The 26,520-nt window shown below is 37.2% G+C and overlaps 1 protein-coding gene across 3 annotated transcripts in view; it reads left to right on the forward strand.

The window, feature by feature from the left end:
- Positions 1–3,967: 3,967 nt before the first annotated feature.
- RAD21 (RAD21 cohesin complex component) overlaps positions 3,968–26,520 on the forward strand; it is a 37,100-nt gene continuing 14,547 nt past the window's right edge. The window contains exons 1-7 of one of the 3 annotated variants that reach the window (XM_069081017.1): positions 3,968–4,241; positions 8,438–8,588; positions 8,973–9,137; positions 20,354–20,483; positions 21,623–21,722; positions 24,949–25,055; positions 26,036–26,242. In XM_069081017.1, coding sequence (XP_068937118.1) covers positions 8,994–9,137; positions 20,354–20,483; positions 21,623–21,722; positions 24,949–25,055; positions 26,036–26,242 — 688 coding nt within the window. In that variant the 5' untranslated portion in view covers positions 3,968–4,241; positions 8,438–8,588; positions 8,973–8,993. Of the gene's footprint in view, positions 4,242–4,656; positions 4,915–8,437; positions 8,589–8,972; positions 9,138–20,353; positions 20,484–21,622; positions 21,723–24,948; positions 25,056–26,035; positions 26,243–26,520 lie in introns of those variants that run through there. The other 2 variants (XM_069081016.1, XM_069081018.1) reach the window with 2 other exon arrangements.

Below are 26,520 nucleotides of genomic sequence, written 5' to 3' on the forward strand. Positions count from 1 at the left end.
GTTTATTGAATAAAGGAGTAACATAAAGTTATACTTCAGAAAAATTATTTTGGCAACTCTGTGGGGGACACATTATAGTGGGGAGAGATATGAGGGAGGAAGACCCATTAGGCTGCTATTGCAATAGCAAAGGAGAGGGTTAATGAGGTTTCTTTCTGTTCTCTTCCTTAATGCTATTCTTTCTTTGTTTTGAAGTGGCACAGGGAACTTGGACTTCTTTACAACCATTCTTTTTACCATCTTGTTGGAAGTTGCCTGGACAATGTCTAACCATGACATATGATCAAGAAGTGACATACCAGATATCATCACAAGAAGGATAAGGAAGAGGGGAGTCTGTCATATAAAGGATAACAGAGGGATATTGCAACAGCTCCACTGGTCCTCTCAAAATCACGGTGTAGGTTTGGATCTGCCCTGTTGCAGAGACTAATCACACAGACACACTGATGTATTAAACAAAGATGAAATGCAGACTTGGTGCAAATTTGAATTATTAATCCTAAAAGAAGATTGACTCCTGTTATGGGAATGGGAATTTGAAGATCTTCCCTGCTCCTTAATAGACCCAGGGGGTAGTTTGAAGACCTCCCCTGCTTTTAAAGTAAATTCTGCCCCCTAACAGGCTGAATGTAATCACATGGAGCCTGTAATGGAGGGAATTTGCTGAAGGGGAGCAGAGCCCACAGGAAGCTCATCAGAGCTAGCCAGACTATGGGGGAGAGAGGACACTCATTAAAGAGACAGAGAGGTTTGTGAGTAAATTTTGATCTTGTATGGGTTTGTGGAAAGGCTGAAGGATGCTGTGGCTCTCAGCATTATATTATGGCTTCTGAATATCTCTGGTACTATGATGGAATCGGCTTACTGGTTTTGGGGATTTGGTTTTCTGGTGTCTAAATAAAACCTTCAGTTATATCCTCTATCTGGAGAGTTTGGTATATTTTGCAATCAAACATCATGTGATATTTATAGTCACGATCTTTATCGTGATCATGGGTGCTGTAAATATTGCATTGGTGCTACAACTCCTTAGGCTTCAGTGGTAGATAACTGTAGCAGCAAGCACCCCAGCGTCCCCAGGGTGGCTGCTCACACAGGTTCTTAGATCTGCTTTGATAAAGGAAAGCAACTCAAAATGGGTTAACAAGCTTAGTTTAATCAGTCAAACATATATCGTTTACCTCGTTCAGGGGAAAAGGGTCAGCACCCTGAACTTCAAAGTATACAGGCAGAATTATCAAGACAGAAACAGATCAAGTAGACAGCTTTCCAAACTGTCCAACCATTACATCCATCCCAAATCAACATCTGGGTTTCAACATCTGGGTTTTTCAAAGCCGGGGGGGGCGCTCTGGACAACAGCTTCCCAGAATCTATATCAAATCACAGAACACTTCTCAAAGTGAGCCCCCAAAACAAAGCTGCACATCAGGGCTTATATAGCCTTCTCTGGCTCAGAGAATGTAACAACCTTATTGACTCACTGGCCAATCAAGAAGTATCTACTGAAAAACAAGCCTCCCACCCCAGGCTCCAGGTGCACTTTAGCCTAGGGGCAGGTAAGATCTTTAAATTTACATTCCCATTACAATAACCGACCAAATAAAGTGATTCCAGAGGTTGTCATTTTGTATTTCTATTCCACAAAAATCCTTTAAAGAATGTACCTGATTTTAGAAAGATCCCTACAATCTGATTCCAACCAAATTTTCCAGATATCTCATACTGCTGTCCCTAATTTACTCCATAATAATGTGTCAGAAGACAGATTTCCTGACTCCAGATTTGGGACTCTATTCACTGTGTCACCTGGCTGCCACTATCTAGACTCCTTTCCATCCATTTTTGCCCTGTCCTATCCACTTGCCTTTGCTCTTACTATCCCCCATGCTTTGAACAGTTTCCCCTCCCATTTCTTTGTGTTGAATTCCCTCCCTTCCTTCTTTAAAACCCTAATTCAAATACCATCTCCAGTTGAAACCTTCCAGAGTTTCCTTCTCAAGGGAAATGATCACTTTCTCTCCTCAAAATGTTTATGGCATAGTCCCAGACTTACCCTTTGGAGTGAAAAATAGTATGCTTTGATCTGCATTCATACTCCATCAGTTCTTTCTCTGGAGGTGGAAAGCATTTTTCATCATGAGTCCTTTGGAATTTTCTTGGATCATTGTATTGCTGAGAACAGTTAAGCCATTCACAATCTTTCATTGAATAATACTCCTGTTACTGTCTACAATCTTCTCCTGGTTCTGCTCACTTCACTCTGTATCAGTTCATGTAAGTCCAGGTTTTTCTGAAATCATCCTGCTCATTTCTTATGGCACAATAGTATTCCATTACATTCATATGTCACAACTTGTTCAGCCATTCCCCAGTTCATGGGCATCCACTCAATTTCCAATTCCTAGTCACCACAAAAAGAACTGCTATAAATATTTGTGTACAAATAGGTTCTCCCCCACACCCTTTTTTAAAATCTCTTTGGGACACATCTAGTAGTGGGGGTATTGCTGGATCAAAGGGTATATACACAGCTTGATAACCCTTTGGACAAAGTTCCAAATTGCTCTCCAGAATGGCAAAACACTCAATTTAAAGATGAGGAAACTGATGCCAAAGGAAGTTAAGAAACTTTATCCAGGGGTCACACAGTATCAGAGGTCAGATTTGAACATTGATACTTTAGCTCTAAAGCCAATAGTCTCTTCACTGTACCACACTTGACCAATTATCGGTTATTATTACTTATACTAACCAAACTTACAAAAGATTGACTTGTAATGGGTGCCAATTTATTAATTTACTATGGTGACATTATTTTCTAGGGATCAGATAGTTTTCAAATAACTTTTAATCAAGTTTGCTGCTCAGTGTACACAGAATCAAGCAAAGAAAGCTGGGTAGCACTATGTAAAAGTTATCTGATCTGATATGTAGTAGTTTCATCAAACAGTTTAAATCCTAGAAAAAGTAGTGAGAAAAAAATGGGATAAAACATGTATAATGGAGTTAGTTTATCCAATCAATATCTATTCACAATCTTTATTATCGTTTTATATTTATAAATATATTATTATTCAACCTCCCCTATCAACTTGGCCTAAGTTGAGAATTTAGTATTCTAGTCCAACCCATACTTCATGCAGAAATATTCTTTCTGATATCCTTGCAATAATATCGGGTGCCATACTTGAGCACCTGTGATGGGGAGCTCACTACAGCCTGCAGCCCATTTCACTTGTAGGTGGCTCTTTTGTAAAACACATCTGCTCCTCCTAATCCTTTTAGGGGTTCAAAAGCTCATATAATTTCCAGCAAAAAGCTAGACTTGTCCCAGTTCTCCCACATTATGTTTAACTTCTCTTTTAAAATAATTTAATTTAAAATAAAATAGAACCAATCAAGTTAGTGTGAAGGCACAGTGAGGAAAAACCCTCAAGAGGAATAAAATTTAACCTGGAAATGGGCCTCAGGAGATTTATACTTTTTCGAAGGCATAACTTCTTTTAGTCTAAGATTAACTTTATTAGAATATTCTAACTTTATTTAATTACTATATTTTGGAGTTATAATAACGGAGAAAAATTTTAACTCTAATGCCTCACAACTAAATTATAACTTTGTTTGACAACCACGTGTTGACTTTCACCCCGAAACAGTCCAGTTCTCTTTAAAGAAAAAAAAAAACCCCACCGTGGATAAATTAAATAATACAGAAATGCATTCTCGCTCCACGTCTGCAAACGCAGCGCATGCGCCAGGTCACCCAAGCGCTCGCCTAACTGCGAGGCCTTGCTGGCGCATGCTCAGCCTATTTGTTCCGTCATTCGGGGAGGGGAGGGATAGAATCCGGGCTAAGAGGAAAGAGCCCGCGCCTGCGCAGTTGCCTTCGTAGGCTTCGGCTGGCGGCGCAGGCGCTCGAGGAACATTTTGACCGTAAACATCCTGCCGATTTGAACGGAGGGTTTGGGCGGCAGGAAGAGCCGCGGCCATAGCTGCCGCCATCTTGTTTGTTTGAGTGAATCGGGGAGGAGGCGGAGGCGGCGGGCAAGCGGCTGCCGCGGCGGCGGAGGAGGAGGCAGGAGCGGCGGCGGCGGAGGCGGTAGAAGCAGGGGCGGCGGGAGAGGCTTCCCCTTACACCGTGCGAGGGGTGCCCCCCCTTCTCCCCGTCCCCCTCCCCCTAACCCTCTCCCCTCCCTCGGCCACCCAGCCCGTCCCCGCTCCCGAAGGAGCTCGAGGTGAGAGACCCTGCCAAGCCCCCCCACCCCCCATCTTCCCCGCCTTTGGGGCGCCGAGTGTCCGGGCCCGCTGCTGGAGGGGAGCGAGAGCCGAGCCGCGGCCCGGCCCAGCGCCCGCGGAATCAGGCCCGGCCTCCTCGCCGGGCTCCCCAGGACAAGCCCCGGCGCGCGCGGGGGGTGAGGGAACAGATTTAATTAAAAACACCCCGCCCCTCGTCGCAGCCTCCCGCTGCCCGCAGCTCGGGGCTCCGGGGATCAGGAAACACCGGCGCTGGAGGCAGGGTTGAGGCCCCCCCCCCCGCCCCCGGGGCCTGGCCGAGGGGTGGGGGTGGGGGGATCCTCCGGAGAAGCGGGATCTCCGGGGAGATGGCCCGCCCCCGACCCCAATGCCAACTTCAGAGGAGGAGCAACAGTTTGTGGAGCTTGGGAAGGAGGCATCAAGGAAGTGGACCCGGCAGTGCCCAGGGCGGGGGCAGCCCGGGGCCGAGGGCTTGGGAGCCCTTCTCCCCCCTCCCTTTAAGGGACTCATCCCTTTAAGGCGACATCACAATTGGGAAAGACCAAATAGAAAAAGCAAGAAAAAAACTCAAAGGGAACATGCTTTGGGCCCTTAAGGAGGAGACTACGATAATTGTTTCCCTCAACTTTCACAAACCCTGGTTATTCTCTACAGGTTAATACATTGAGTGTTTGGTGGAGACTTTGGGGGGAAATGTATCTGATGCGTTTAATTTGGAGTCCTTTCTGAATCAAAAGAGGCCAGAGGTTGGGGGGGGGGGTGCCGTTAGGAAAAAATACCTAAGTTCTTTAGAGGAGCGGAGATGACCCTGTAGAATCCTGCTTAAGTGTGTGTACTAAAGTTACGCTAAGTAAATGTTTTGAGTTTGAATGGAGTAAAACTGAAAGACGCGCCTAGTTTGATCAGTTACAATCTTTTTATGCCGCCTTTAGCTTTGCAAAAAGTTGTGTTCATCTTAGTGAAAATTTAAGTTTGTCTTCTATCACAGCAAGCGAAAGTATTATTTTTAATCACAAAATATTCTGAATTGTATAACTTCGAAACATTTCATAAATGCCTTTGAGCTATGCAATAGTGTAACGTCACGAGCAGAGTTATGAAAATTGAAAGGTTGTATGTTTTTTAATGTCAGGGCCAACAGAAAGGATCATGTTGACCTTAAAGAAATCCTAGAGTAGATGGAAATAGGTTGTGGATAAATTACTCAATTTAAAGTTGAGTAAACTCAAGCTGTACAGGATAATTAGCACTGTACACTTTAATATCAATAAAGTTTGCTGTTCAGAATTCCACTTATGTAACTTAATCATACAGCCTGACTGGAATTTATAGATTAAAAACTTGCTGAAGATTTTGGTAAGTTTTCTAAAAGTATAAATGCACTTTAGCTGAGTGCCTGGCTGATAATAGTCACCATATAAAGGTTTATTCTTTCCCCCCCCTTAAATTAAGTATTTCCAGCCCCTTTCACCTTTAAAACCTATGATCTAGAGTGTGCAAATTGAAAGGGCTGGTTTATTTAAAAGAGGGAAAATGTGAATAGTCTTAAGTAAACAGTGTTTTGAGTTTTTCCACATGCATTAATTTTCTTACCAGAAATACCAATGTTCCATCTGGAAAATAGACGTTTTCTTTACATGCATCCATATAGATAACAGAAAAAGGGAGGCAGTTTAGCAGAAAAGTCACTTAAGCAAAAACCTCTGGTTGGTCTCTGTAAAATGGGTAATTTGGGCTAAGATCACTTACAACTCTAGATCCTGTTACTCTGTGTTCAATTACTTAGAATGTGTTTTAAAATAAGAATTTATTATTTTTACATTTTTCTGTTAAAAAGCTTTTCATTCCCTGAAATGATTTCAAGTTTTTTGTGATTTATTTAGATTATAAACATTCAAATGGAAAAGAAACAATACTAGCAAGTCCAAATATTTTTTTAGCATACTAAACGATATTTTCTTTGAAGACTGTAAGTAGTTTGACCAAAAAAAATCTAATTGAAATGTTCAGTATCTCTATTAAAGTTCCCATTTTATTAAGATTGTTACATATGTTTGGGTTGTTTTTTGTTTTGTTTTTTTGCTTTTTGGAGGGCAGTTGGGGCTAAATGATATGGCCAAGGTCATATGGCTAGTAAGTGTCTGAGGCTGGATTTGAACTCAGGTCTTCCTGACTTCAGGGCCAGTACTCTATTCACCTAGCATTATTTGCATTATTGGTGTTTAACTAAAACATGGAAATCCAGAAATTAATTTAACTCAAATTTTGAAGTTATATGAGAAAAAGTAACATTACATATTCTGTATTCTTTAAAATGTACTAAAACATCAACTAATTTTTCTATCGTGTTATCATAACTGCTATTTTTATGTTAAATTGCCTTTTGATATCAAAATCAGGGCTTAACTTTTTTTTGAGTTGGCAAAATTTAGTCCTCTAAATTCATATAACCAGCTTTTTAGGGGAGTTTGTAATAGATTATTTATTTGAAAGTGCAGGTGACAATAGTTTTCTGTTATTATTTTAAACCAAGTGATAATGTTATCAGGGTACTGTAATCTGAATTACACATGCTAAAAGAAGGAACTGTTGGCCACATTGAAATAAGACAAGTGCTTTCCTCAGACTCATTTTACCTGCCAGATTACTTTCCAGGCCAACTTTCATGCTACAGCTTTACCTATTCTTGCCAAGAAGTTGCATCTGCTCAGAAACTTAAGTTCCTCTGGTAGAATGAAGATTGACTATTTTGAGGCACAGTCTTAACCAACAGCTGAAGAACTACCATGAGCTAATCACACCTGGTAGAAGGTGCCAACAGCTCAATTTCCAGAACTTTCAAAAAATGTTTAAGAATGTTTACTGGTCAACTAATTGACTCCTGGTAGAATACATCACTTTTCCAAGTGTTTAGATTCTAAACACTCTTAAACTTTAAAAGATATTTTAAGTTCTTATAACCATTATGTAAGTGCCTGCTTCTGTGGGTGAGTTAAAGTGTCATAACTGACAGTGAATCATTCAGAAAATCTAATATCAAGCTAGCTAACAGGAATTTGAATTTGTCATTTTGCTGTTAATCTTGAACAATTGAAACAGTAGTACTAGATGTTAACAAGTGAGCTTTCTGAGTTGTAGGGTGTAAATATGTGAAAAGGGGAAAGAAGCTGTGGGAAGTAATTATTAAATGCTGCTCCTCCCCTGAAATATTTTATGTAAATCCTCGCTGCAGTATCCTCTAGTGTGTCTTGAATCATTGATTGGGAGGAAAAATGAATATTCAGTTTTAAATAAGCTGCTTTGGGAATGGAAATGACTTTTGGCTTTCTTTTAGGGGGCATAATGCCTTAGAATAAATGAGGATATTTTGAGAGCATTCAATTTAAATGAATGAAAATTTTCAGAACATTTTGCTATTAAAGTGCTGAAAGGTGGAAGTGACCTGAATGCATCTCACTCTACTTATCCCTAAAATAGACTTTTCTGTCATGCTTTTAATATGTATATATATATCAACCAGTGTGTCACTGGAATCACAAATACGTACTACCCTTCAAAGGAGCTGTAATACTCTATAGACTATTAAAAAGTTATCGGAGTTTACCATAGTTTTGATGAGAGAAGTCCCCTGTAACATTTATTTTCAGCATCAAATTTTCTAGTCTTTTAAAATGGTATTTTAATGTACCAAAGGAAAAATGATTAGTTATCTCCTGTGTGACTTCATGATGTGTTGATATGTATTATTGGCTTGTTTTCTTATTGCTTTTGCTTTACTGCTATGACTGATTCTATAATCTGATATAGTTACTAGGTCCAGTATAAACAGTAAACCATAGTTACAAATTTTGCAGAGTTGGGGAGTGGTAGAGCTTGTAGTAGAGCTCTTACAGCATCAGACTTGAATTTTGAAAAAAGCATGAATTTTTACTCCCTGGTCAGTATCTAGTTGAAAAGTGAGATGTTTTCATTCTTGGGCATTATTTACTTGCCATATGTAGTATTTTGTTTCCTCAAATATCTCTGTGTATAAAAAAAAAACAGTAAAATTTGGATGAACATCAAGAATCAGATTTTGGGGAAAAGTTCCTCCAAGATTTTGGTGTGTCTTGTTCTTGGGGAAGGAAAGGGAGGAGGATAATTCTGTATTGAAAATGTAAAACTCTTCCTATTTAAGGTGATGGATCCTTCTGCCCTATTAAGATGAAAATGCTGCATCAGTGAGCCTATTATTAAGCTCCTACTATACCAGCCTCTAGGACCACAAAGGGAAAAAAATGAAAGTCTCTGCCCTCAAGGAGTTTACGTTCTATTAGGGGAGACAACAGGTACAAATATAAGTTAGCTACTTATAGAAGATAGAATTTGACTTGAGCTTTGATAGAAAATTAGGGATTCTAAGAGTCAGAAGAGAGAAAAGCATTCCAATCATAGAAGACAACCTATGTAACGATGTAGACGTAGATAGTGATGAAATACTCAATTTGGAGAACCAAAATTTGACTAGAACATAGAGTACACTAAAGAAAACTATGTAAACCTATAAAGTTAAGTTGGAGCTGGATTTCGAAGTATACTTTTTGAATGTCAGCTGGGGAATTTGTATATATCCCAAAAAGTATCTCTAGTGCTAACATCAAGATCAGATTGGGGAAATATATGTTTCAGCATTTGTAGCATATATGATTTTTTTTAATTATCTTTTTTGACAGGTTTTCTCATCTGCTGACACCATGTTCTACGCTCATTTTGTCCTGAGTAAGAGAGGGCCGCTGGCCAAAATTTGGCTAGCGGCCCATTGGGATAAGAAGCTAACCAAAGCCCATGTGTTTGAGTGTAATTTAGAGAGCAGTGTGGAGAGTATCATTTCACCCAAGGTATGTTTTATGTTGATATTAGTAGATATTTTGGTATGTTTGTTAGCATGAGATACTAATTATAGAAGGCTTTAAGGCTTAAGTTTTGTTTATTAAGGACAGAAGAAATTGTGAGATCATCCCACATCATGTGTTGTTAATAATTAGCATAGAACATTGTCAGATAAGAAATTTTGGTCTGATCTTTTTTTAAACTATTTCAATAGTTAGTGGTTGCTTAAAGCTGTTTAGTATGTTTCCATAATAAGTATAGTCAATTCTCTGTTATTTAAGATAATATCCGTGTGTGTGTGTGTGTAAGTAATACACATATACACACATAATGTTTAATTCATAAGGCAGGATTTTTGTTGGGTGCTCTTGATCCAAGAATTCACACCCATTGGGTGATGATGACTGGAAAGAACGCTTTTGCTCTTTGAGTAAAAAGGGTCCTAATCATTAGACCTATTTGTCTCTTGACTCCGGAGTATCCAGAAAACTTCCATATTCTGCTTTACTGTTCGACATCTACTATTTAAGCACAAGCCTAAAAAACTGTATTCTCGGGGCGGCCAGGTAGTACAGCAAGTAAGAGCACCGGCTCCAGTGTTGAGAAGACCTGGAGATCGAATCCCGGGCTCAGACACTTAGCACCCACCCAGAAACACCTGGCCGTGTAACCTTGAGCAAGTTACTTAACCCCAATTGCTTAGGGGCGGCCAGGTGGCTCAGCGACTAAGAGTACCGGCTCCAGTGTTGGGACGACCTGGAGATCGAATCCCGGGCTCAGACACTCAGCACCACACCCAGAAATAACTGGCCGTGTAACCTTGAGCAAGTTACTTAACCCCGATTGCTTAAAAATAAAAAAAAAACTGTATTCTCTTTTTTTAATCTGCCAGTGTCTCAGCTTTGTGGGGACTCAGAAGTATGGTTTTGTGAGCTTTTAAAAGCTCTTTTTCAGTTTATGCTACTATACCAACTACTACATTTCCAGGCTTGTTTTTTTGTTTTTCAGTTCTTAGAACGTTTTCTACAAGTAATCATCTCTCCTCTGCTTAAAGATTGCTATTGACATTAAACTCCAAAGCTTAACAATTCCATTTTTTGTAACAGTTCTGATCATTAGGAACTTGTATTTGTCTTGAGACAGAATTTTCTTCCCTATAATTTTTGTCCATTGATCCTAGTGATTTTCTACCAAGCAGGATAGGTCTAAATCCTCTCCTACATTAGACCCTTCCAGCTACTTGAAGATGATCTTGTCTTTCTAGCCCCCAATTCTTTTCTTCACCAAACTAAACATTCCCAGGTCCTTGATGGAATAGGGATTATCCCTTGAGGCTCCCCTGAAGAAGTCCAGTTCTTCTGTGTCCTTTCCAAAGTGCAGCTGCTCCTGTTGAGCAAATGTCCCTTTCAGGAGGCAATATCTTGTAATGGCAAGAGCACATTGTACTTGGAGTTGAGAGACACGAGTTGTAGTAGTTAACAGCTCTATGACCATGTACAAGTAAGTTAATTTCTGAGCATTTAGGATCAAATTAAGAATATATGTGGAGTAATTGGCAAGCTGTTACTCTCTTAAGGATTTTATCTTCTACACTCATAAAGAGACCTGCCTTCCCTCACAAAAAACATTCTTGACTGTCTTTTCAACACTGAATACACATCATGCCCCAGACACACTGATTCAGGAGGAGTAGGTATACTTACTGATCCCTGTTGCTGTTTCTAACTTTGCCCCTTCCCCCATGCTGCCACCTCTTAGTAACCTTTCCTTTGAGGTTCATTCTCTTCATATCACCTTACTAAGAACCTCATGGTAGTTCTCTGTCTCTCAATCTTCTCCTTTGTTAGAGAATTTAATACTTGTCTCATTGTCTTTCATCTCTATGCCAGCTGACACATTTATGTATCTGGCTCTACCATCTTTTCTGCGTTCTAGTCATATATGTTTAATTGCCTCCTGAATATTTCAAACTGGATGTTTCATGGCCATCTCAAACTCAACATATCCAAAACTGAATACACTCCCACATTACCTTCACATCAAAGAACCCTTTGTATCCTTCACAATTCTTCTCAGACACTTCTTTCTACATGGAATCCCCAGCTGTTTATATTCCCTCTTCTCTCACTCCCACCCCCCAATTTTACTTTGTATTTATTTGGAATTTACTAACTTATGTATGTGTTCCATGATAGAATATAAGTTGCTTTGTGCTAGAAATATTTTTGCTTTTGTCATTCTATCGCTGTTGCCTGGCACCTGAGTACTTTGTAAATGCCTACCCTGCCCTTAACATTAAGGAATTTCAAACACTAGCCTCCTATTTTATTAATCTCTACTCCATCTAATCCCCACATAGGAACAGTCGCACTCTGCACCTTGATCTCATATTAATTTTTTGTGATCAAGAAAATTGAAATTTCTTTATCTACCTATAATTTCCTGTGATTCTTTCTCTTCCTAAGCAACACTCCTGTACCTATTCTTCATCCTTACATTGATTTCTACTCCTCAGTGCAGTGCCCATGTCCCTATTCTTGCCTCTCTTCCTTCTTCATAACCTTGATCCTGTAGCTAATCAGTTTCATATTCTTCTGCTCTTGAATATCTTACCATCTCCTTGTCAGTTAGGTGTCAAGCAGCTGCTATGTGGCAGGCACTGTTCTTGGTCCTGGGTAGATACACAAAATACAAAGATTTGAAATATTGCCTATTTTCAAAGGAGCTTAAATCTACTTCTTTAAAATTCACGTGTTGCTAAACAGTACTAAAGGAAGTCATGTAAGCATGCTGACTGAATCAGCTACAAATTTGTTTTGTAATTTCAACTGACCCCTTATCCATAAGAGAATGTTTTACTGATTCTGGTGTTCCCCATAGCAGCTAGTTCCAAATGTTTTCTTCCCTCCTCAAACTTCCTAAACTCTCTTCCACCCTCCTCAGCAGAATACTGTTCAGAAAAGAGTCAATTCAAGCTCTCTCTTCATATCAAAATCCTTTAATGTTATTTCCTATTCTTTTCCTTTATTCCTCTCATTTGTGAAGAGATGGCCCTTCTCATGACCAAGTCCAACTCAGCTTGTAATCTTGATCATCTCTCTCCATCTTTGGTAGATTGCCTTTTTAATTATCACATCTCTCTCTGTTCATTCGTTTCCTAACTAATGATCTATTTCTTGCTACCTGTTAGCATGCTCAAATATCCCTCAGTCTCCTCCCTCACACAGCCAAATTGCTAGAAAAAGCTGTCTAGATTTGCTGCCCCCACTTACTCTCATCTTGCTTTAGCCTCTTGCAGTCTGACTTCCACCCTTGATTTCACCTTTTTGACATCTGGAATACCCCCCCCCCTTTTCTGCCTCTCACATTGCCACCATTCTAGTGCAAGCTTCCATTATCTCACACCTTGATTACTGTAATAGTCTGCTGGTGGGTGTACTTCCTTAAGATTCTTCCTACTCCCTTCTATTCTCCATTCAGCTACTAAAATGATTTTCCAGAATGCTGGTCTGATCATACCCTTATTCAGTAAATTCTGGTGGTTTTCTATTGCCTCCAGGAGCAAATAAAAAGTACTGTGTATGGTGTTCAAAGTCCATCATAACCTAGCCCCTTGTACCTTTCCTCTCTTTTTATACCTTACTTTCTGACACACACTCTTCAGTACAGTAACAGCTGGCTTCCTAACTGTGCCACGAACAAGACAACCCCATCTCTCAGCTCTGGGCATTTTCTCTCCCCGTCTCTTGTGCCTGGAACACTACCTCTTCAATTCTGACAACCAACCTCCCTGTCTTCCTTTAAGTCCCAGGTAAAGTCTCACCTTCTACAGGAAGTTTCCTGTCTTAATAATTTCCCTTTTAAGATTTCCTATTTATCCTATGTTACAGCTTGCCTTGTGTATATTTATTTGTATATTGTCTCCCCTACCATAGCTTGCCTTGTATGTCTTTATTTGCATGTTATCTTCCCTACCATCTTTTGCCTCTTTTTGTGATCTCAACACTTAAAAGTTCCTTGGCACATAGTAATAAATGTTTATTGAATGAATGAATTAATTAATAATAACTAGCATTATATAGAGTTTTATGTGGTTTGCCAAGAGTTTTGCAAATATCTCATTTTACCTTCACAATACTCCTCAGGTAGGTACTATTATTATCCCCATTTTACAAATAAGGAAAGTGAGACCAAGGTTAAGTGGTTTACCCAGGATCTCTTAGCTAGTGGTATCTGAGGTCAGATATGAACTGACGGCTTCCTCACTCTAGATCTGGTCCTCTTATCTCCTGCACCATATAGCTGGCTCTAAAAGTTTCTTATTATGCAAAGTTACCAATGATCCCTGAATAAACAAATGAAATAGTTTTTCTGAGTCCACATGTTTTTTGACTTCTGTAGCACTATAAGCCACCTTATCCTCCTAGCCAGGGTCGTCTTCTCTTTAGGATTTGTGACATTGATGTCTATCCTGACTGACCACTCCTCAGTACCCACATGCCTTAAGGTTCTGCCTATCTTTCCCACTCTGCATTCTCTTACTTGGTGTTCTCTCATAAGTGTCCATGGATTTAATTCTCTGCAACTTTATAAGTCTAGTCCTGGCTTCTATACTAAGCTCCAGTCCAACATTACCTTTTGACCATTGTCTGTTGGACATTTCTATGAGTCCATTCTGTAGTTACCTCAAATTCAACATTTCTAAAACAGAACTCTTGTCCCTCCAAAACCTAGCCCTCTTCCTGATTACCCTATTTCTATTGAGAACACTATTCTCCTTTCACTTAACCAGGTTCAGATCCTTGCATACAAAATGGCATTCATTTTCAACTCTTCATTTACCCATAATACTTCATATCTAATCAGTTGACAAATTTGTCAACTCTACCTCTATTGAATCTCTCAGATTTGTCACTTTTTTTCCACTTAGCCACCTTATCACCTCTTTGCTGGACTATTTTGATAAGCTCCTGATTAGGTTCTGTGCCTCAAATCTCTCCTGACTATTCCATCTTGATGCCTATAACACACACACACACCCATTCTGTGTCAAGAAAATCTGTCTTGTTTTTGTATGTGTTTTATATTTTCTTATCTGTGTTCATGTTGTCTTCTCCAATAGAATAGAATGTAAGCTCTACAGGGCAGGGAAAGGTTTTTTTTTTTTTTTTTTTTTTTGCCTTGTATCCCTAGTGTCCCATACAGTGTCTAGCACATAGATGCTTTTAGGTGTATTCTAAACATATTTTCTATGGACTCTTATTTCACATTCCCTTTCAGATATTGAATTTTAAGATGACGGTCCCTTCCTCCCAAGGTTCCTTCAGCAAGCTAATTGGTGTGAATCAAGTACAGAACCACAAGTTGTTGCTATTTCCAGTATTTCCAAAACTGAACTCTTTATCTTTTCCCCAAAATCCTCTCTTTTTCCCAACTTCCCTATTACACCACCATCCAATCACACAGGCTTGCAACCTAGGTGTCATCCTTGACTCCTCACTCTCATCCCCTCATATCCAGTCAGTTGCCAAGTTCTGTTGTTTCTATCTTTATATGCCTCCTTTTCTTCTTTGAGGTGGTTTCCCTACTCATCAGTTCATGTCTGGATCACTGCAATAACTCCTTGCCTCAAGTCTCTCTGACTCCAATCTGTCCTTCAGTCACTTGTGAAATTAATCTTCCTAAAGTACATACGAGTGTGCCCGCACAAATCCACTATGTCTCTTAAAACCCTTCACAGCCTGGCCCCCTTTCTGCCTTTTCAGTGTTCTTACATCTACTCTTCCCCCTGTCTGACAAATACTCTACCATCCCGTGTCACTAGCTTCCTTGTAGTTCCTTGAACAAAACAATCCAACTTCCATCTCCAGACATTTTGACTGGCTATCCCTACTGCTTTGAACTTTCCCATTTCCTTCTCCCAACTTTTCTGGCTTCCTTCAAGCCTCAGCTAAAGTCTCCCTTCTGCAACAAGCCATTCCTATCCTCCTTAATCTTAGTGCCTGCCTTCAGTGATATGCTAGGCTAGCTTGTACTGGCTTTTGAGAGCTAATTGTTAAATTTTCAGTGTGAGCATTTTACAACTCAGAAATGTGCAAAAGCTACAATTTAAGGCTCGTTTTGTTGATTCTAGACTTAAGAAAATAATGGAGAAAATATTAATAATGTTAATTAAGATGTAATTTATCTCCCCCAACCACTTCTTAAACATTTACCAGCACATCTGCTTTCTCTCTGAGATTACTTCCAAATTATCTTGTATATATCTTGTTTATACTAAGTTGTTGGTATATTGTCTCCCTCATTAGACTCTAAACTCTAGGTCATTTTCTGTGTTACACCTGCTGCTGCTTAACAGTTGTACCTGAGCACTTTTTTTAGCTTTTTATTCTTTAAGGCACCTTTCATCAGATCATCAATTCTCCAGACCGATATATTCTTGGGAACTTTTGTTAGATTTACTGTATCCTTGGCCCATCATTCCCTAGCATCATCCTTCACTTCCTTTTTCTTTTAAAGTTCCTACTTGTAATTTTTTTTAAAATTGATGAAAGTACTCAAGTCCTTTAGTATCCTTTCTGTTGCTTTATAATCCATGGAGGAGTATTTCCACATGCTTCTTTATACATTCTTTTGTGAATCACCAGAATTGGATGGTGATAATTAGATATGACTAGTTTCAGGTGGTTTTCCATCATTACTACTTTAGCTACATGCCCTAAGGAGGACAATACACTTCTCTCACATATAGCTGCAATTCTTCAGCATTAGATTGTTATCAACCACAGCTTGTCTTCCTTTTGGCAATAAAAGATTACATTACTCTTGGAATAATGCTTTCGAATTGTCGCTATTTTGTGGACCCCAGGAAACTTTTATGTCTTGATCTAAACTTGATTAAACTGTGGGTCGTGACCCCATATGTTGATTGTAGTAGGTAAGGTGAGAATGGTTGGAAAAGCTTCATTGAAAGATGGTATAATTTACTTTGACTCAGTGGTGGTCAGAAGATGTTAAATTGATATATGTAAGATTTAGCTTTTAGGGAAATTTGGGGGGTGTTAAACATTTTGGCCAATGGATTTTGTATCTAAAAATTACCATTGTTTTAGGTTCACTGAAATACAGTATCATGTATTTCATAACTCCTTACCAAGATGACTGAAAACTATGCATGTTAATTTATAAAAATTTTACCTGGGTAGAGCCAAGGGTATACTTGTTCAGAGTCAGAGGAGAGACTGCTTGTTGGTGATACATACATCCTTAAGAGAATATGTATCCCCTTCTTTGAAATCTGTTCAGATTACTCTATTGTTACTTCTTTGGTCAGAAGATTTCAAATTTTTTTTTGACAGATACTTATTAAATGCCTGCTCTGTGCTATGAGTTGTGCAGAGATAAAAGATATGTCCAGTTTTAGATATATGTATTTTCAAGTTCACATTAGAGGTAGAACATAAGTGTTTTACTAAAGGTTGACTTACTTGAAAGATTTTTCATGATTTCTATAGATTCTGGATAAGTGTATTCATTAATTTGTTTAGACATTGGCCACTGTCTACCCTTCACAGAAATACTTATATTGTATATCAAATTGCCATTTGGGGAGTTGTTACATACTTAATAGCAGCTATCATCCTACCCACTGCAATGTTACCTCAGAGGAAAAGAAGTTGAAAACTTAGGTATAATGCTTTTCACAGGTCGCCAACTCTCCCACCATGGGATAAAATTGTGTAGTAGTTTTAGTAATTTAATGTGAGGAATGGAACATTCTTTACTTTTTGTCATATATGCTTTCCAGATAAAGCTTTTGGTAATTGTAAATGAGGAAAATTGTGGAGGGTTTTTTGTTCGTTCACTTGTTGGGGTTTTTGTTTTTGGTGATAAGCCACTCCCACTTTTTTTGCATCAAGGCATTTAAATATAAAATAGACTGCATTTGGCAAAATGTTTTGATGGGAGCTTTTATTTCTGGCCAAGGACTTGGCATTAAATAAATCATTGATATCTCTAACAGTGTCTTTTTTTTTTTAAGGCTTTTAAATATACAATAGAGAAGAGAAAAACATTATAACATTAAATACAAAATAAGAAAAGGGGGGAAAAACATATCATGTGCTCAGCAGAACATAAAATACATAGCAATAAATTTCCATATCAGGAAATCCTGTATAATAAATGTTATGTTGGGAGCTGTCCATCTTTGCTTCCTTGCAATTTTTTTTTGTCTGTTGTATACTTTTTCCCCCATTCTTCGCACCCCCACAGGTTACAATTAAACACAGATATATTTATCTATGGATATAGATAAATACATAACACATTCACATATACAAATCTATACATACATACACGAACATATACTTTCCCTGACAAATTCTACTCCTGTTTTTTAATTTTTGTGCATATCTCATTTCCTGTCTTTCCCGACTCCTCTCCTTTACTTCTATATGCTGCCTTGCCCTCCTGTTATTTAACCTAACACCCCCTCCCTATTGGCCCCAGGGATCCCTCCCTCAATCTTCCATTCCCATGTATCTAAACTCTCCCCTCTAGAGATCCTTCCCTTATCCTCTCCCCCTTTCCTATCCCCTTAGCATTTTATTTCTTAATGAATTTATAAGACTTTTTTATACTCTTCTAGTTACATGTTTTGTTCTATCTTGAGCCCATTTGATAATTACTCTTCAGCTGTTCCTAAACGGTTTTACTTTTTAAAGTTAACCCCAACCTTTCTTATGAACTACTCAGTTACTAAATGGCAGTCTTATACATAAATTATGCATTTTACATACATAAAAGGTAAACAGTCTGTCCTTACTGAGTCCCTTGTAATTAGTCTTTGGTATGTACCTTATATTCCTCTTGGCTCTTGTATGTCAAATCTTCTGTTAAGTTCAGGGCTTGTTTGTTTTTAACAAAGTCCTAAAAGTCTGACAATTCATTTAATGCTTTGTTTTTTTCATTCAGGATTATGCTTAGCTTTGCTGGGTATGATATTTTCAGCTGGAACCCTAGTTCTTTTGCTCTTCCATATATAGTGTTCCAAGACCTACAGTCTTTTAGTGTTGCCACTGCTAGGTCTTATATGATTCTAATTGTGGAACTGCCATATTTAATTTTTTTTCTTGTTGCTCATAACATTTTATCCCTGAGCTCGGGGTTTTGGAATTTGACTCTAATATTCCTGTGGGTTTTCCTCATAGGATCTCTTTTAGGTGGTGATTGGTGAATTTTTTCTTTTTCTATTTTCTCTTCTTCTTCTAGTGCTTTAAGACAATTTTAAAAAATTATTTCTTGTATTTTTTAATCAAGATTTTTTTTTTGGTCATAGCTTTCAGGTAGTTGAATTATTCTTGTGTTTTCTCTTGATCTATTCTCCAGATGAGTTGTTTTTCTTTGGAAATGTTTCACGTACTCTTCTAGTTTTTCATTCTTTATATTTTGTTTTATTATTTCCTCATTTCTTACAACTTTACTGGTTTCCCCTTGCCCAATTCTGTTTTTCAAGGAATTGTTTGCTTCCTTAAGATTCTGAACCTCTTTTTCTAATTGATTGACTTTCTTTTCATAATCTTATTTTTCTTGGATCATTATTCATATATTTGTTTTTCTTTAAAATCTCTCTCATTTTATTTTTGAAGTCTTAAGTTGTGTGAATTCTTTTTGGGCAGGTGACCATTTGAAATTATTCTTTGAGGTAGAAGAGAGTTTCTTTGCTTCAGATGAACCCCGGTCTTCTCCATTCCCATAGTAAACTCTCTATGTTTGGATTCTTTCTCATTTTTGCTTTTTTTTTTTTTTTTTTATTTTGTAGTAGCTTATTTTTTTTCATCTTTTATTTTGTAGTATGTTAGAGAGTGTGACGCTCTTCCGATATGAGTTCGTTCTTCTTTTTTTTTTTTTTTTTTTTTTTTTTACTTTGTAGTAGCTTAATTTTTGTCATCATCTCTTGTCTTGAGTTATAGGAAATGGTGCCTCAGGCCTAAAATCCTACTTCAGTTCTCCCCTCTGACTTCCAGCCTCTTCTAAGTGCCCACAGTAGCAGCATCCTCATCCCACTACTTCTGCATTCACTGGGCATATGCTGGTTTCTTCCCGCTCCCAGCCACAGTTAGGTGTGGCATTATCAGCAGAGGTTCCCTCAATCTTCCTTGACTCATACACCAAACACCCCTCATTGTCTTGGGGGTAAAAGTTCCTGTGGCTGGGGCCGGGGCTGAGGCAGCCTCCTAGCCCAGCTAACCCCAGGGTTTGTTTAAGTGGAAACTTGTCTGGAGATCTTTACTCTTCACTGAGAAACAAACCTCATCTTGGGATTTTTCTTCCGATCTTCTCTGATTGTCCCAGGAGAACCCTTGTTCTGCCCCTACTCTTTATTTCTTTTTATCTGTTCTATGTTCTTCCTGAGGCATTATTTTATAACTGGGGAGGGGAGGGGGGCGTGGGCATATCTAGAGAGTTTGAAATTTTCTGACCTACTCTACCATCTTCCCAGGATCTTCTTCTAACAGTGTATCTTAAAAGCAAAGATAAAATCATAATAAACCTTTGTAAATTAAAATAGTAAAATTTAAGTTCTAGTTCCTAAGTGGGCATTTTGTTATAAAGTGTACATAAAAGACAAAAATAAATTGCCATAAATTTGACCCATGTAAGACTAATATTCATGCTAAGTTAAATACTGAATATATAATTAATAGGCGGTTTTTTTTTTCCACCGATTTAGCTTTTTAGAAGGCTTTTGGGGAATTGTTTGTATAACTCAGAAACCTTTGAAGAGCTGTTAAGGAAAGTTTGTACCAGATGCTTCTTTTCCTCAAATGTCTTTTTGGCAACAGAATCTTTCAAAAGCATTCCACTTATATCTTTTTTCTTTTTCTTTTTCTTTTTTTTTTTGCGCTTTTTGGAGGGCAATTGGGATTAAGTGACTTGCCCAAAGTCACACAGCTAGTAAGTGTGTCAAGTGTCTGAGGCTGGATTTGAACTCGGATCTTCCTGATTCCAGGGCCAGTGCTCCATTCACTGCGCCACTTAGCTGCCCCAACTTATAACATTTTTTTAAGTCATTGTAACATCTCGATATAAACCTCACTATAAATATTTTAATTTTTTAATAGAAACATTTGTTAAATCTAGCTAGTATTCTTATTTTTGTTTTGTGTGGTTATTGTGTAGTTGATTTTATAACAGGTTAATGTTAATATTTTATTTATAGGTAAAGATGGCACTTCGAACCTCAGGACATCTCTTATTGGGAGTAGTTCGAATCTATCACAGGAAAGCAAAATATCTTCTTGCAGATTGTAATGAAGCTTTCATTAAGATAAAAATGGCATTTCGGCCAGGTACTGTAAAACTTTATTCTATCCTACTTTGCTCACTATTTTGTCTACTTTTGTAGTAGATTCTATTTCAAGTGATATTCTAAACTAGTCTTAATAATTAAACAGTATTTGAGAAAACATTTTTATTATTTCTCTTCTAAAAGATGATTGACCATGTTAAAATTAAAGATCTAGTGACTGACCATTGCAATTTACACTAAGTACAAAAGAAAAATTATTTTTAAAATTAATGCTGTGCAATTGCTAATAATTAGTTCTTTTTTTTCCCTTTAGTCCTCTGAAGGATGAGGTTTTTAACATTTTTGTGTCATGTGGAACCCTTTGGCAGTTTGGTGAAGCCATTGGACCCCATTTCAGAATGTATTTAAATGCATGAAGTGGAATATGTCCAATTAATTATAAAAGAATTCACTTACGCAGAAATTAGTTATCAAAATGTTTTTTTAAAAAGTTCAAGTACATTTGGTTAAGAACTCCTTTTGTGTAGAAATTAGGATAATTTGTCCTAATCAGCCACCAAACTTAGTTTTTGTGTTTTCTGAGAACTATTTGGAGCAAAGAAATGTTTCCTGTTATCATACTGTTTAAAAGTAATTGTACTTTCCTGTTACTTTATACATAATCACATTGCATAACTTTGAAAGGAATGTTATAATCATGATTTCATCTCATCTTTTTTTTGTACATTTAACCCATGAAGGTTACTTGGCATAGCCTCAGTGAATTTGACAGGAGGTTTTTACTTTTTAGTTATGTATTTTGTATGGTTTTATTTAAAATTCTTAAATTTTATACAGAAATTGATTTTTTTTTTTAACTTGGAAAGACAATTATTAAAGTGCTTACCTTAAATTCACATCTCTTAACTTTTAGAAAAATATGATAGGCAATGTGGTATAGTAGATAGGAAAGTTGTCCACAGAGTCCAGAAGACCTGGGTTCATGTCTTATCTCTGATACATATTGGCTTCGTGATTCTGGACTAGATAATTTCAACATTTTAGTGCTTCTAGCATCTTTTGTAAGACTGGATGTCTTACTGTGATTATAGAAAAACAGAAATACCATATATCAAAATATTCTATCTTTATTATTTTATCCTATGTATCCACTTCTTGATTCAACTTTGTCTTTTTCAGGTGTCGTTGATTTGCCTGAAGAAAATCGGGAAGCTGCTTATAATGCAATCACCTTACCTGAGGAATTCCATGACTTTGATCAGCCACTGCCTGATTTAGAGTATGATTTTTATTATTTATTATTGGCTTTGTCTACAACATATATAACCTGCCAGTGCATTCCTGTACTGCCTTTTATCTGCATGTCTTGGCATTGTTTTTTACACAGCCATCATAGAGGTACATATGCCCTGATTTTTATTTTTACTCAGTTTGGTTTTTAGGACCACTGTTTTGTTTTGTATTATCTAGGAAGGATAAAGAGTGTGCCATAAGTGCAGTAATTAGTTGTGATGTGATTCAGTGGTGGTCAGATCATCTACATAAATGAAGATTTTCAATAGAGGACCTAGACATGGTTGTGTGGGAGCAATCTGACCAGAAGCTAAAGTGTGCGTTTCTTTTTATGTTTCAGTTCATTTCTGAGACAGCTGAATGTGCGTAAACCAAAAGGGGGAAATTGTTAACAAATTCTTTCCCCCAGCTTGAGAATTGCCAAACCAGTTTAGGAAATGGAACTTCAGCTTCATTTTAGGTTAGTTATAGCATGATTTGACTTAAGAGAACATATCCTTTGAGCTGTAGTTCTGAATGGATCATGAACAGATTTAGTTAGAAAATACCTTTGAAGGTCACTGAGGCCAACACATTCTTTAACAGAAATCTCTATTAACTTCTCTGAACCAGCCTCCAATTTTGAAGACCTTTAGTCATGTAGTACTTAACTACCTTTCAAAGTAGCCCCATTCCACTTTTGAATGTAACTAATAGGAAGTTTCCATTTTATTGTACCAAAATCCACCTATCTTTAAAGTCTACTGCTTGTTTTAATTCTGCCTTCTGGGACAGAGTTAAATAAATTGCATCCTCTTTCTACGTGATAACAGTCATCAAATATTTAAAGGTATATCATATATCTCCCTTTTCTCTCCCATCCATTTTCCGAACCCCAAACCCCCAATTTTCTGGCTGAACACCCCTGATACTTAAGTCTTACACGTGATAGTTTCCATTCCCTTAACTATGGTGGTTACTTGCATCTGGTTGTACTTCATCTTGCCAGTGTGTATCCCAAAAGGTTCCAATAACTGAATCTCAGCTATCTGAGTACAATAGGATTATAGCCTTTATTCTAGATATTATGCAGCCCAAGATCACAGTTAGCTTTTTGGAAGATGCTGTGTATATTGTCCAAATAGTTGACTGTCCTTCCCAGATTCATGTCATCTATGAGTTTTACAAATATGCTACCTATATATTGAAATCATTTGTTACAGATGTTAAGCATATTTGGACAGAGGGTATATAGCTCTCTATGGTGCTCTACTAGAGACATCACTTCTCCCTCTAGGCCAGATTATATAGTTCTGAGTCTGCTTCTTTATGCTACCATCCAGTTTTTATTTATCTTTTCCTTAATTACCTCATCGTTGACTTTTAATGCCTTGCTAAAATTGGTGTGTGTCTCTGCCATTCTTTTGATCTAGTAAGTTAACTGACATTCTAGCAACTGTTGAAAAGAAAATGAGGTTAGGTTAATAAGACCTGCTATTGGTGAACTAATACTGACTCTTAGTGATTATTCTGTTCCTTCTTTGTTCTTACTACTCTAGCACAGCTTTTTAAATACTTTTTTATTTGGTCCTTCAGATACTTGAAGACAGCTATCATGCCACTAAGTCTTCTCCAAACCAAAAGTTTCTATTCCTTTTACTAATTATTTTATTGTCTTGTCAGCATGGCTATTACCATGAATGCATTTATGTTGTACTTAAAATATTATGCTCAGAATTAAATAGGATACTCCTGGTGTTTCTGACCACAATAGATTTACTGCTGGATTACCACCTCGCTCTTTGGACACTTTATTGCTTTCCGTACAACCTAATATTTCATTCACTGTTATGACTATTGTGTTGCTCATAGCAAACTAAAACTTTCTAATCTTTTTTTTTTAAGCCACTATCTAGTCAATCTTCTTCCATCTTGTACTTGCAAAGTAGATTTTTTTATTGAAACCCAAATGAAACACTTTATGTTTATCCTTTTCATTTTTTCAGGCTATCTAGATATTTTTGCATCCAGATTCAGTCCAACATTTCTGTTATCTTTTCCAACATTGTGTCATCTACACTTTTGATAAACATGCCAATCTATACCTTCAAATCTTTGATAAAAATGTTAAACATCGCAGGGACAAGGATCTTTGGGTCATGCCACTAGATTTTCAATCCATCATTGATTATTTTTTGGACCCAAGCATTCAGCCAGTTTTACAGTTACTTTATGATATCATCTAACTCAGATCTTTACATCTTGTCTACAAGAGTAACATAACATGCAAGGCTTTGTCTCTTTACTTTGCTGAAATCTAAGTGTGTTGTCTCTGTAGCAGACACTTATCTATATGCCAAAGCCCTGTTAAAAAAGAAAGTAAGATTAGCTTGTTCTGCCTCTTTAATGATCACTTCGTATGGGCTCAAGCCATGCCTTAATAATGTGTCTTATTATTGAACTGAAGGCAAGTGTGCCAACCTGAATTTGGCCTGTACTACTATCCTTAAAAATAGTTTATTTTGACCTAGTGACCTCAGCTTATTGAGAACAGCTTGTTAATAGTAATTTTATCATTTCGCTTTAACAAGAAATTGAAACCCAGGATAAATGGTTATTTTTGTTCTTTCCTCTCAAGACCAAAGACCATTTTTTGGCCAACAAAACAAACAATTTAAAATTCAGTAGTGTTTTTTCTCACCACCAGTCTCATCCTGTATAGATAAATATCCTCCTCCCTTGTTGTTCTTACTGACTCCATCTTATTTACACATTTTGAAATTTCTTCATTATTAGAATTCAATATTGTAAAATTTTTATTCTCATACCTTGGAACTGACTTTCCTAGTAGGATTGGTTGGATTGCTACCATAATCCTTGATCTAAATTCTTCATATCTCTCCCAAAGTTAGGAGTATGCAAGGCATTCTCTTTATCACGAACTCTCCAATGGTGTAGTTACTTATTGAAGTTCCCATCATTTTATTGTTTCCTCTTCCATGGTACTTTGCTACTACTAGTTCCATCAGATCCAGCAAATTTTGCTGCTTTATGATGCAAGTTGGTCGAAATGATAAGACACTAACACAGTTCTATTTACACATTTTCTTGGTCTTGCCTTGAACCTCACTATATTTTCTCCATAATGCAAAGATATTTGTAAAATATGTTATTTTAGTCCAGTGTTCTGTCTTGAAAAAGTTTAAGCAGTTTCTGCTTTTTTTTTTTTTAAGTGACATTGATGTGGCTCAGCAATTCAGCCTTAACCAGAGTAGAGTGGAAGAGATTACAATGAGAGAAGAAGTTGGAAACATCAGTATCCTCCAGGAAAATGACTTTGGTAAGAAGAAAAAAAAGTGAAAGAAAAATAAATATGATCCATAACTTCTAATGAGTTAGCGGTTTGGGAGGTGTTTCAGGGAAATAGCTATGATAGTGGTGGGGGGGAGGGTAATTGGTTTTATGCAGATTTTTTTCCTTTTCATGAAAATATAGCTCTTGCTTCTACCTCCCTTCCCTCCCACTGCAAACCATTGAAAAAGATAGAAAAATAATCCTTTTTACATAGTTGTATAGTAAGGCAAAACAAATTCTTACATTGGCCATGTCCCCTCAAAATGTCTTAGTCTTTTCTGAGCCCATCATCTCTTTGAGAGAATAAGTAGTACCATGTTTCATCACATAATGTTGAGCAGAGTTCCTAAGTCTTAAAAGTTTTTTCTTTACAACGTCATTACTTACATAGGTTGTTTTACTGTTTCCCATTTAATTCTGTCTATGCAGATTTGTAATAGATTAATGTTTAGGTTAGGTCCAAATTCAGATATATCTAATTATATATTTTAATATGCTGAGTTATTCAAGCAATGACACTAAGTAAAATTAAGGTATCAAGTAATGCCTTTTCATCAAGAAAAGGATTCCCAATATTCCTTTTTTTCCCTCTGCCCAAAATAGTATTGTTTTAGTTCATCTCATTTAACTTGTCTTAGTACTTAAACATGTTGACTCTGTAACAAATTTCTTAAAAAAAAAAAAGCTCTCTTTGGAGATTTCCGTTGTAGTATAGCTTTTAGTAATAAAAATTCTTTAACTGCTACTGAAGAAGTAGGTGGTCCTGGGTAGTGATAGTTACGTGAAATGAATAACTCCATTCATAAGGTTTGGATTCATTTGGATTTCTATGCAAATTGTAATACTTTTAACATGGGAATGTAAAAAATAAAATATTTTGTGTTAAATGTATGGAAGTAGGTATGTTTTTTTTTGTCAATATAAAATAAATACTTTTCAGTGATTACAGATTTAAATTCTTCTTAGGTGACTTTGGGATGGATGATCGTGAAATGATGCGTGAAGGTAGTGCATTTGAAGATGATGACATGTTAGTGAGCACTAGTGCTTCTAACCTCTTACTGGAACCTGAACAGAGTACCAGCCATCTGAATGAGAAAATCAACCATCTAGAATATGAAGACCAATATAAGGATGACAATTTTGGAGAGGGAAATGATGGTGGCATACTGGGTATGTACAAAAAGATGGCTTTTTCAAAATGATTCTTTCATTAAACTCTGGTATAGCAACAACTAATTCTTAAAATACTTAGTACTGTGTGTTGCTTTTGTAGATTACTGAATCAGTGGTAGCAAGTCTAACCAAATGATTCCTTTGGAGTCGTTCTACAACAGTTATGTTAGCAGTATCATTTTGCACATAGTCTAGAAGAGTACTAAATTTCTAATTTTTAAGATGGTCTTAAATTTTCACTTAATTCAGTGTACAGTTAACATTTTCAGTTGGTA

The sequence above is a fragment of the Petaurus breviceps genome, unplaced genomic scaffold (genome assembly GCF_028583685.1).
Source record: "Petaurus breviceps papuanus isolate PSGF00001 unplaced genomic scaffold, PetGlider_PUasm1.0 98, whole genome shotgun sequence".
Lineage (NCBI taxonomy): Eukaryota > Metazoa > Chordata > Mammalia > Diprotodontia > Petauridae > Petaurus > Petaurus breviceps.